Here is a 13,235-nt window from a genome sequence, read left to right as displayed (position 1 = left end):
AGGATAGTGGCGCCGTGCACCAGCGAAATACCACGGCAAGCGGTCACTTCATCATTCCACATGTGTACAGCTGCTAGATTTATTCTCCGCTTCTCAAACGCCGCTGTACGGGAAGAAATACATTGTTGACATATACATTGGATTTAAGATCCCCTGAGGAAAATGCCTTAAAAGGGCAAAGATGCTAAAAACGGAGAAGTAGACGGCCGGATAGACTGAAATAAAATGCGCTGTCAGTCACGATTTCTGAATGTAATCTGTTGCTTTACAAAACCCAGTAATGATGGATTTAAAAAAAAAAAAAAAAAAAGACAAATCTAGAGGTATAGGAACAATAGTGTACATAGGGAGCCCCAAAATATAAGTCAGAATGGGCCCGTGCTGGTCCATGCCACAATCACTTTAATGCTATATGTAATTATATTTGGTATGATGGGATTAAATTGATACAATTGTAGCAAAACCAGCAGAGAAAGTTTACACGGGAAATTCTTTGATTGCTACAATAGTAGTCTTAAAGGGGAATACCACCTCAGACATGTCTAGATCATGGCCTGCCTGCCCTGTTTGGCACCTTCTGTTGCCGCACTCCATTTGGTGTACTGTCATACAGTGTACATATAGCTATACCATACAGTACCCGATTATAAGTGCCACAATTGGTGCCATACATTGGCCAAATAACAATCTATTGGCTAAATAATAATACCATACAGTGCAGCTACATCCATGCACTGCAACCATAATATACTATACAGGGCCCAAGTACCAGTGCCACACAATGCCGAAGTAAAAACCACCATAGAGTGCGAAAATAATACCAACATACAGAGACCAAATAACAGCTCCGCACATAATGTAATCTATTATCAATGCACTACAATGTCCAAATAAAGCAGCTATTCAATTAATATTATGATTTTGGTGCCGGACAATCTGTGGCACTCAATTCAATACGTATGGCTGATGCGCCCTGTGCGACTCAACTTGACGCACACTTATGGCCATCCCTAGTCGAAGTAACGTGAGTGGAGAAAGTCTGTCAGCTGTACTCCCATCAATTCCCATAGAGCTGGGGTACTGTGTATAAAACTTAAACCCCATCACTCCAGAGCTGCAATCCCTATTCTGCAGGTGCAGTCACTGTGTACCTACAATACATTACTTATGCTGTACTGGTGCCGAGTATACTCCAGAGCTGCACTGACTATTCTGCTGGTGGAGTTACTGTGTACATAAATTACATTACTTCTCCTGTACCTCTATAGGGATATTTTGCAATTTACTTGGTATGTTAACCTGCTTATTCAGTGACTGTGCAGAGCATGCTATACAGTGGTGCATTGTGGGAGATGTAGCCTGATATAGAAAATATACATCTCTGATAATGCACTACATTCTGATAATAGAGGTCTTAGTACAGTGCTAATAGATTCCAAACAAATGCAGTATTATACTCCAGAGCAGCACTCACTAATCTGTAGTCACTGTGTACATACACTACATTACTTATCCTGTACTGAGCCCGAGTAACATCCTGTATTATACTCCAGAGCAGCACTGACTATTCTGCTGGTGGAGTTACTGTGTACATACATTACTTATCCTGTACTAATCCTGAGTTACATCCTGTATTATACTCCAGAGCTGCACTCACTATTCTGCTGGTGGAGTCACTGTGTACATATATTACATTACTTATCCTGTACTGATCCTGAGTTACATCCTGTATTATACACCAGAGCTGCACTCACTATTCTGCTGGTGGAGTCACTGTGTACATACAATACATTACTTATCCTGTACTGATCCTGAGTTACATCCTGTATTATACCCCAGAGCTGCACTCACTATTCTGCTGGTGGAGTCACTGTGTACATACATTACATTACTTATCCTGTACTGATCCTGTGTTACATCCTGTATTATACTCCAGACTGCACTCACTATTCTGCAGGTGGAGTCACTGTGTACATACATGACATTACTTATCCTGTACTGATCCTGAGTTACATCCTGTATTATACTCCAAATCTGCACGCACTATTCTGCTGGTGGAGTCACTGTGTACATACATTACATTACTTATCCTGTACTGATCCTGAGTTATATCCTGTATTATACTCCAGAGCTGCACTCACTATTCTGCTGGTGCAGTCACTGTGTACATACATTACATTACTTATCCTGTACTGATCCTGAGTTATATCCTGTATTATACTCCAGAGCTGCACTCACTATTCTGCTGGTGGAGTCACTGTGTACATACATTACTTATCCTGTACTGATCCTGATTTATATCCTGTATTATACTCCAGAGCTGCACTCACTATTCTGCTGGTGGAGTCACTGTGTACATACATTACATTACTTATCCTGTACTTATCCTGAGTTACATCCTGTATTATACTCCAGAGCTGCACTCACTATTCTGCTGGTGGAGTCACTGTGTCCATACATTACATTACTTATCCTGTACTGATCCTGAGTTATATCCTGTATTATACTACAGAGCTGCACTCACTATTCTGCTGGTGGAGTCACTGTGTACAGACATAACATTACTTATCCTATACTAATCCTGAGTTACAGCCTGTAATATACTCCAGAGCTGCACTCACTATTCTGCTGGTGGAGTCATTGTGTACAGACATAACATTACTTATCCTATACTAATCCTGAGTTACAGCCTGTATTATACTCCAGAGCTGTACTCACTAAATTTTTTGGGCAATATGCAATAGAATTCATAGTAAGTCTCCCTTTATTATATTAAATGGGTTTTCTGACAACAGAAAAATCCTATAAGGCCATGTTCACACAGGGTGGATATGCTGCGTAAAAGTACACAGCATATCCACCCTGGAACCCGCAGGGAATTCTGGCTAAAAAAAAAACATACCAAATTTTGGTTGTCGTGTGGAATCTCCGCTGCGGAAAGACTGCTGGAAAAAAAGTCAATATTTACCCCATTCTCAGTTTTTATAGTGATGCTTTCTTCTGCTCTCTGTGTAGTCCGGCGTCCTGGGGTGACGCTGCAGCCCATGCGACCGCTGCAGATTGTGAAACGTCATCCCAAGAGGCCGGACCAGACGAACAACAGGAGAAAGCGTCACTATGATTTTAAAGCAAAAAAAAAGTGTTTTTTTTTTATGGATTTGCCATATTTGCGGCGAAATTGCTGCTTTTCCTCCGCAAAAATCGAAACACGTACCATTTGTTGAGAGTTTTACCACAGATGAGCAGCAATTCTGCAGCATAAATTGACATGCAGCGCATTAAAACAAAATGCACCGCAGGTCAATTTATGAACTTCTTTATCGTATTTTTTCCCGCATCGTGTGTATTCTGCCGTACTGCAATATGCTGCGGATTTCCCTCTTTGAATTCCCTGCGGAAAATCTGCAGTGTTAACGCTACATGTGCACATTGCCTAAAGCCGCCCCCCAAATAAAACATTGACTATAGAAACTTTCCTATGTTATGACTGTGATACAATGACAACGTTCCTGATGATGTCACATGACATGGTGACTACAAGTTGTGATGTCACTATGGATGCAATGTCATGGCTGTAGGCAGATATTAGCCGACATGGTCATGTGATGTAATGTCTCTACGGACACCAAGTTATAGTGAGGATGCATTATTTTTCAATATGGAACAGTGTTATGGGGGGGTTGTCTTATTGTTGGAGCGCCCCTTTAACGGCACGTTAACCTTTCAGTGTTGTTGTCGCCTTGTCTTTATCTTCCATGACAAGATCATGTATAACAAAGCGTCTTGATATGATGGTAATTAAGACAGATAGAGAGAGACACAATCAACACAATGAATTATGGGAATTTTAGAAGTAGCATTGGAGCCTCTGCCGCTGCATCACTATATCCATCATTTGACAGAATATTGATTTCTAATTAATTTGCAATCACTGAAATGACTCCCTCCCTCTCGGCTACGCAGTAAATTGGCTTTTGATAAGTTGTCGCTGCAGCCGAAGCGACACACAGAGGACTGTCAGCCTGGCAGATTACATTTCACACTTTCTGCATAATTGATTAACATACCGCAGATAACTTATTAAATTGCACTTTAAGGGACTGCGCTTCCAGATCTTCTCAGCCATGTGAAACATGGAGAACTGTTTGCAAATAAACAAATTGGGTTGGATTTCGGTGAATGGCTGAGCGCAGATAAAATAACTGGAGGCTAAAGACAAGTTAGAGCCGACAGCGGACAAAGCCATTTGAAGAATAATCAGAGACAAGGGTAAAGCATTATGGGTAAGAGAGGGTGAGACTCTATCCAGGCCCCCAACTCTGAGTCAATTCTGGATACTTTTTATTTTATAATCGGTCGGTGAGATTTATAAAAACTGCCACAAAGGAAAAGTGGTGCAATTCCCATAGCAACACAGCTTGCTTTCTTAATTCCCCAAAAAGCCAATAAAAAAATTAAAGGTGGAATCTGATTGGTTGCTATAGGCTGTTGCACCATTTTAAAGAAATTTCACCCTACAACACTTCTAAAAATACGGATGTTAGGAGGTGGGATCAGGTCTGTGACTCTTCTGAGGTTATGATATACTTTAATTAGCTTTTGAGCTTGCCTTGTCTTATCCTTGTCTACTAAAGAACATAGTGCAAAGTAGTCTGGACCGCCCCCTCACTGCCTTCAAACAACTGAGGGGGCGGTCCAGACTACAAATCCAAACTACTTTGCACTAACTGATTTTTTTTATTTCTTTGGAGATAAACCAGGTCCAGACCACACAGCCAGACCGCTGGGCAGTCATCTTCTTATTGTCCATGGATCCTTAGTTGTAGTGACTCTGGGAAGTAGTTATCTTATAAGTTTAGCGGTTTGTGCTTCAGATTTCTGTCTTAAAGCCCATGTCCACCTTCAAACATAATTTTACAGTTTATAGAATCCACAGAAAAAGTTGAGAAACTTTGTACATCTATTGCTTATCTTGTATAATAAATGATGCCTGTATTTTACTCCAGAGCTGCATTCAAAATTCTACAGGCTTCAGAGATGATATCTCCCAGCATTACCTGCTTGTTCGGTGTCAGAACAGAGCTTGCTCTGGTGATTTGCATCTTTAAAACATTGTCTTTACACCAGGCTCTGTCTGATGTTGGAAAAATTTACCCCCCCCCCCCCACAATTATAAAAGCTTGTGTCTGACTGTTTCCAATAACAATCAGCAGAACTGTGAATGCAGCTCTGGATTATAATTCAGGCTCAGTAAGGCAATGCATTTACAAAATTACCCATCTTTTTAGGCAGATTATATTTATCGGTCACCAGGTCACACAGAGGATCCTCCCCCTCCCTCTCCTAGTTCTCCCTGGCAGTAAGTCATTGTGAGAACCCTCCCCGTTCCAACCCTTTCATTATGTAGAGACACCTGTTGGTTGTTTAGTGGAATTACATTTTACTACAAACATTACAATTCATTAATTAATATTTTGCAGGTTTAGGTATCATTTCTGATGTATCTTCAACTATTTCTGTAGCGTAATAATCCATACATTAATATATAAGCCCCAATATGTAATCAGAGCCCCCCAAATGGCAGCAAAACCCTATAAATAGACCCAATCAGGTGCCGAGGAAGGAGAAGTAGAATCTATAGGTTTGATTAAGGACTTGACGTTATTTTGCAGGAGATTCTCCCACATTAGAGCATGGCTCCATTATTCACAGGGGCGCAGAGATGCCATTTGGCTCAGGATCAGACAATGAGAATCGCTGGGTGTTGCGGTTTTTAAATTAGGCTGAGAGATTTAAAGACTTCAGCCGGTTAAAGTTGAAATTTCAATACCCGAAATGTGTCCTGGAGTATCCTCAGCCAATTCTAGCCTTTAAATCTCCCATTGCTGTTAAAAATGAAGGACTGGCTGGATGTGCAGGGTTGACCGGGAGCCAGTTGGCCGTGGTACAAGTGGGTAGAACGCTCTGCAGGACACATTAGTCAGCGAGAGGCCGCGATCATATGAATGTGCTACTGTTCCCAATACAATGGCCTCAGTCAGGACTCTTATCTACCATCGCTCTATCATTACAGCTACTGTTCCAAGACAGGAGGATTTTATAGAATGACTGGTACAGACGCAGAACAAAAAAAAATTATAATTTTTTTGTTAATTGCCCCTTCATGTGTTAGCAGCAAAGAGACCAACAATTATAATTGACATGAATGTCAAGTCTGGCTTACAAAAAAAAAAAAAGAAAATTGCAGATACAGCAGAGCTAAAGTTGCCATATAACCATTGGGACTGCATTGCAGATAATGTAATATGTTCATCTGCCCCCCCCCCCCCCCAGACAACAGAAGGTGATATCACAAGAGTTGATCCAAGTTGCAAACTTAGCTCTGCTACATCTATACATACACTGTGTGAACTAAAGTATTGGGACACACCTATTAATCATTGAATTTAGGTGTTGCATACATTTTGGACATCTGTAGCGTCCAACTTTGTGGGAACAGTTTGGGGTTCGGCCATTTTCTGTTCCATCATGACTGTCCCCCAGTGCACAAGGTCCAACCATAATGACATGGTTGGGTGAGTTTGGTGTGAAAGAACTTGAATGGCCTTATCACAACCCCGTCCAACACCTTTGAGATGAACTAGAACGGAGATTGCAAGCCAGGCGCCCTCCTCCAACATTAGTGTCTGACCTCTTCTGGATGAATGGGCAACAATTCCCACAGACACACTCCAAAATCTTGTAGACAACCTTCCTAGAGGAGTGGAAGATGTTTTAGCTACAAAGTGGGGACCAATTCCATATTAATGTCTATGGATTTAGAATGGGATGTCATTAAAGCTCCTGTAGGTGGAACGTGTACGTGTCCCAATACTTTTGTCCATTTTTGCTCTTATTTATTGACGCCTGTGCTACAAGATTCTGAGAAAACCATGTAGGGCTTATTGCTCTATTGTGAAATAATGATGTTGGTTTAACACTTATGGCCAGGAACATACATTGAGCATATGGGGCCACATAGCAAAAGTCAAAAAGGGGCCCCCCTCACATCCCAGGACACAAGGACCAGGCTCTTATTCGTTCCTTCCCATTTTATTTTGGGTGGTAAGACACTCAGGCAAATTTCACCCCTGTTGGAGAGAGTGAGGGCTATACATAGGTAAACATCACTAATTGGTAAGAGGGATCGTCTAACCCTCTCCCCTCGGGCCCCGTAGAATTTGAAGGGGTTGTCTATGTTCTGTACCATTCATAAATGAGTCACTTAATGTGACTGGGAAGATCTTTCCTTTAAGATATGGGAAACATGGTGTCGAACACGAGTAAAATAACAGGACTACTGCAACCATAATCCATAATACGACGGAATAAAAAGCAACAACATTAAAAAAGACTCCAAAAATTCAGCCATGTTACATTTTTTTGGAACATCGGAAGTCCGTTTTGTTACCGTGTTTTTTCTTTAGGAAGTTATGACCTATTTTAGCTTTATGCTAATGAGCTTGCCTTGCTGTAAATCTCACAAAAACGCTACAGAAGTGTCAGGATTGTGAATACACATGACGTCCTGGCTGGAGGTAATGTATATTCACTGTCAGGACAATGCAGTAACGTTAGTGTTTGTGTATGTGGCTGCACATAGTGATCTAGCTAGATCACTATGTGCTGTGTAAATGAATGGAGAGAAGTGTATGTCGCTGATTGGTCAGCGTCATACACTCCTTTGTACAATGCCCACTTGGTCAAAAAAGTAAAACACGCCCAGTTGTCCATTAAGAAACTCATTAGCATAAAACTAATATAGGTCATAACTCCGTCAAAAATGATCGTTCTTCTAAATAAAAAACACTGCTGTAATCTACATTACAGCGCCGATCACATCATGTACAAGAGAGGCCACTTATAATGTGGGGACAGAGCCGCTTTAAAGACCATATAAGAGTGTCAGCCGGCCTTTGCGCCAAAAAAGGCTAATGGTACTGTGTATACAATTTTTCTGCCGTTATTTGATTTGTTTCGACTATATCAAATTTTGGTGTCACTTTTTATTTTTATAGTTCCGCTCCCTGATCTGATTTACTGAATACATATCACGGAGTTGACTTTAGTCTTTAGTAGTCTGATGGTTTCATCACGTTGACGCGCTCTTGTTGTAACTCTCGGGGCCCGTCACCCCTGCCGGTGTCTATTTATATGTGTTAGGAGGCTCGAAATGCGTAATGTTTGCTCGGTGGCTGCAGAACAGGCCCGAGATGATACTACAGGGAGTGATTAATGGTTTGACATCTCCAGCCTCTCTCTCCTCCCGATTCCTTCATGCATTCACAAACAGTCTATGAAATGCCACAACTTGTAAATCTCACAGCGCAGTCCACACAGTAAACACACGTTTATGTGAAGTGGTGAAAGCAACGGCTCGAAAAGGCAACCTGAGGAATATCTACCCGGCCTCCTCCCCCGCATGTCCCACTGTCACATTGAATATCACTCGCTCTATATCCAATATACATAACATTTACCAACAAAAGATGATAAAATATATTAATGCCAAACATTTTGTGCCCGTCTCCGAGCATTATTTATGTACATTGATGAATAATGCATGGAGTATATATGTCCTACACACTTACGCCCGTCAAACCCCCGCCATACGTCGGGATACTTTCATATTCCTCAGAGATCTTAGGCTTTAATGCAATCTGGTAATTCAAAGCGTGCGCGAGTTCTATTGAAATGTATTTTTTTATGAGTTTAAGAAAACTTGAAATTTGCATTACAATGGAGACAATGTAAAAGTGTCAGACTGTACTCTGTGTCAGTCAAAGTCAAAATTAGGTGCATTCCAAAAATTGAAGAATTTTAAAAAGAAAAAAAAATTGGAGAGAAAAAAAAATATTAAAAAATATGCGCAGTCCTTAATATAGAAAGACATAACGGTTCATTCCACATGTTATTGACGTACGTCCATTAGTTATTGACCGCAATTTTTTACTAGAAGACATTCGCACGGAGCAAAATAATAATCTTTATAAAAGTGGAACAGCCGGTAGTGGGACTCTTCTTGTAGTACAGGCTTACAATGGGGAAATATGGAACAAAATGTATACAAATGTCTTTCATCGTACCGATCCCAAAAAATAGGTGGCACTAGAGAGATGGTTTTCTTCCTTCTGGAGGAGAGCTATTTTACAGCTAGCTATAGGTGGCACTAGAGACATTTTTCCTTATTTTTGGAGGAGAGCTATTTTTCAGCTACCTATAGGTGGCACTAGAGACAGCTTTCCTTATTTTTGGAGGAGAGCTATTTTGCAGCTACCCATAGGTGGCACTAGAGACAATTTTCCTTATTTTTAGAGTAGAGCTATTTTTCAGCTACCTATAGGTGGCACTAGAGACAGCTTTCCTTATTTTTGGAGGAGAGCTATTTTGCAGCTACCTATAGGTGGCACTAGAGACAGCTTTCTTTATTTTTGGAGAGCTATTTTGCAGCTACCTATAGGTGGCACTAGAGACAGTTTTCCTTATTTTTGGAGGAGAGCTATTTTGCAGCTACCTATAGGTGGCACTAGAGACAGTTTTCCTTATTTTTGGAGAGCTATTTTGCACCTACCTATAGGTGGCACTAGAGACAGTTTTCCTTATTTTTGGAGAGATATTTTGCAGCTACCTATAGGTGGCACTAGAGACAGTTTTCTTTTTTATTCAGCAGCTATTTAAAGAGGATCTGTCACTAGTTTATTAATGCCGTATCGCGTAACTAATCTAATAGGCGCTATGATGCTGATAACTACAGCACAATTTTTTTTACATTTTTTTTTCAAATCGATTATTTGCAAAATTATGAACATTTTTCTAAATATGTCTGTACTTGCCAAATAGGTGGTGACTCTTTCTTTTCAATCTGGGTGGTGTAATATTTTCTGTATGACCCTGTCCAATCAGCGTCATTCAGTTCTCCTCTTCCCAGCCCAGCAACACAGAGTGTATAGTATACAGCTTCCATTCCTGACTGTGTTTTAAACTGGTGACACCTCTGATTGTTTCACAGCTAGAACTGCGATCCTGGTGACATATAAAATATTAGAATCTCCTCTTTCATATGCCACCAGAACCACTGTTCTAGGTGGTCCACAGCCAGAGATATGGCTATTTGAAGTGATCCCCTTCTCTCTAGCCTCAGTCTCTCACACCGTGTGAAGCAGCTTCATGCTGATTGGACAGCGTCAGAGGCTGTGAGGTACCTCCAGGGATTCTCCTGAGTTGGAGCTGACGCCCACTTGCCTAGTATAGCCTAATTTGCATATTTAGATATTTTTTTTTAACTTTTAAAATAATAAACTTTTTGGGACACAATTTTCACTAGCATCATCAGTCTGACAGTACCTATTAGTTTAGCCCGGAGATTGGGCATTACTAAACTAGTGACAGAGCCTTTTTAAAAACTTCCGATAGGTGGCACTACAGAGACCGTTTTCTTCCTACTGGAGGAGAGCGCTATTTTGCAGCTACCTATAAGTGGCACTAGAGACCCTTTTCTTTCTTCTGGAGGAGAGCTACTTAGAAGCTTCCTACAGACGGCACTTGAGAGATGGCTTTCTTTCTTCGGGAGGAGAGGTATTTCGTAGCTACATATACGGTAGGTGGCGCTACAGACAGTTTTATTCCCCCTGGAGGGATGTTCTTTTGCTAACTAGATGTATGGAACACAATTTAGAGGACCAGTAAATGTTTATGGAAGATCTCAGCACTGGAGACAAGACATATGACACCCAAAAAAAATGATGCGGGCAGGTTTTTGTTTTTTTTTAAATTCCTGCCAAAAACGACTCTTCAAAACCACAAAATGGCTGATAACAGGGAACAATAGATCACTTTCAACTGCATATTAAATAGAGATGAGATAGATGGCAGGTTTTGTGTCCCTGCAAAGGTTTGTAGTTTTGTAGGTGACACAAATTCTAACAGAAGAAAAGATGCAATCTGTGTGTTTCATCTCTAATCCGGACGGCAGAGGAAAACAGACATTTATCAAGATCATCTAGAGCTGTAGGAAGCCAAAGCCGCGCTGCTCAGCCGAGGCATGAATGGCTTACAATGGGAAAATATGATTAGTTCTAATACAGTATGGAACAAATGTATACAAATGTCTCCCATCAAACCGATCCCAAGAAATACAAAGATTCTGTCACTATCCATATAAAGAAAAAACAAAAGTACAAACTTAACTGTGCTCTAAACACAAGGACGTCCATTACTATACAAAATGTAATAAAGTGGTACAAGAAACTCACAGAAACTATTGTATATATAAGATAGATAGATAGATAGATAGATAGATAGATAGATAGATAGATAGATAGATAGATAGATAGATAGATAGATAGATAGATAGATAGATAGATAGATAGATAGATAGATATGAGATAGATAGATAGATAGATAGATAGATAGATAGATAGATAGATAGATAGATAGATAGATAGATAGATAGATAGATAGATGATAGATAGATAGATAGATAGATAGATAGATAGATAGATAGATAGATAGATAGATAGATAGATAGATAGATAGATAGATAGATAGATAGATAGATAGATAGATAGATAGATAGATATAGATGTGGGATAGATAGATAGATAGATAGATAGATAGATAGATAGATAGATAGATAGATAGATAGATAGATAGATAGATAGATAGATAGATAGATAGATAGATAGATAGATAGATAGATAGATAGATAGATAGATATAGATGTGGGATAGATAGATAGATAGATAGATAGATAGATAGATAGATAGATAGATAGATAGATAGATAGATAGATAGATAGATAGATAGATAGATGATAGATAGATAGATAGATAGATAGATAATTGTTTATGTTAAATATTAAAGGACCTTATGAAATAATGTAATAACTTTTTTCTACAAAAATATTCTCAGAAATAGTCAGCAGATACAGGACAATGCTAGTTTATGGGGCTTTACAAAGCCTCATTTCCACAGGAACATAGCCTAAGGCTCCATGTCAATATGAAATCACCTGCATGTTCCGGTAATTATCGGGATCCGGAATTATTTTGACCACTATGTGACCTTAATGTTTCAATATGGGGGAAAAAAAAGTTACAATCCAACTTGCAACAGTTGCAAAGAACTCAGGCCATGCCATGCTGCCATTTAGTCCTATCTTATATTTACAGAAAATATTTCTACAATATATATCCAAAACTATAATATTATATATCTCAATTAATAATAATAATAATAATAATATATTAATACTACTATCACTACTACTAATGAAAAGAATCATCATGATATTATACTACTACTAAGAAAATATATAATAATAATAATAATAATAATAATAATAATAATAAAAATTATAATAAATAGGATGATAATAAATGGTATATTGATTCAAATACTAGGGAAGAGGAAAGTTTCATATACATTTTTTTTTTATAAAAAAATCACAAGAATAACAAAACATAAAGAAACTTAAACCTCCTGATACAAAGTGTGAATAAATTGTAATTATGGAGTTATTCTCATTTCCGTTCAGCTTCGGCACCAGCTGCATTTCAGGTGCAATTAACGCTGCATTTGGTTAAATGTCTCTTTGTAAGCAAATCCTCCGCCAAGCTCAGGCCAATGTGTAGATTATTACACGTAGCCCGCGGCAGCTTTTGGGATTGGGACGCAACATCCATTTCAGTGTTGTTGATGCTGCTTCTCCATATCCCCTAACACTACTCTCACCATCTCATGTGTGAAATCAGACTGTCGCTGAGCTGATAATTTCATGCTGTGTAAATATTTGACTAGTGTTGCTGCTTAATGTGAATCACCTAAAAAATTACAAAAAGTTGAATCAAAGGATATATTCATTTTCTCCACAAACTTATCGTTGGGATGATCAGTTTTGGGGAAGTTTTTGATGTCACCTTCCAGGCGTTTTATTTGGTGATCCATGGTGTCCAGGCTGGCCTTCAGGTTCTGAGCAGAAACTAGAAGAAAAACAAAAGGAGGTTAATTTACCTTTTACTCCTACAGTACAGGAAATGTGCAAAAATATTATACATACACAAATAATGATAGATAGATAGATAGATAGATAGATAGATAGATAGATAGATAGATAGATAGATAGATAGATAGATAGATAGATAGATAGATAGATAGATAGATAGATAGATAGATAGATAGATAGATAGAGATAGATA

At 39.1% G+C, this 13,235-nt stretch overlaps 1 protein-coding gene across 4 annotated transcripts in view; it reads right to left on the bottom strand.

Annotated features, from left to right (window-relative positions):
• Positions 1–13,235, bottom strand: part of DIAPH2 (diaphanous related formin 2) — a 952,586-nt gene that overhangs the window by 309,416 nt on the left and 629,935 nt on the right. For all 4 annotated transcript variants that reach the window (XM_075836589.1, XM_075836591.1, XM_075836588.1 and 1 more), the window contains one exon: positions 12,895–13,019. In XM_075836589.1, the coding sequence (XP_075692704.1) occupies positions 12,895–13,019 (125 nt within the window). The remainder of the gene's footprint in view (positions 1–12,894; positions 13,020–13,235) is intronic.

This window comes from Rhinoderma darwinii, chromosome 8, assembly GCF_050947455.1.
Source record: "Rhinoderma darwinii isolate aRhiDar2 chromosome 8, aRhiDar2.hap1, whole genome shotgun sequence".
Lineage (NCBI taxonomy): Eukaryota > Metazoa > Chordata > Amphibia > Anura > Rhinodermatidae > Rhinoderma > Rhinoderma darwinii.
Note: the sequence above shows the minus strand (reverse complement) of the source record. Positions and strands in the feature narration are given on the sequence as shown.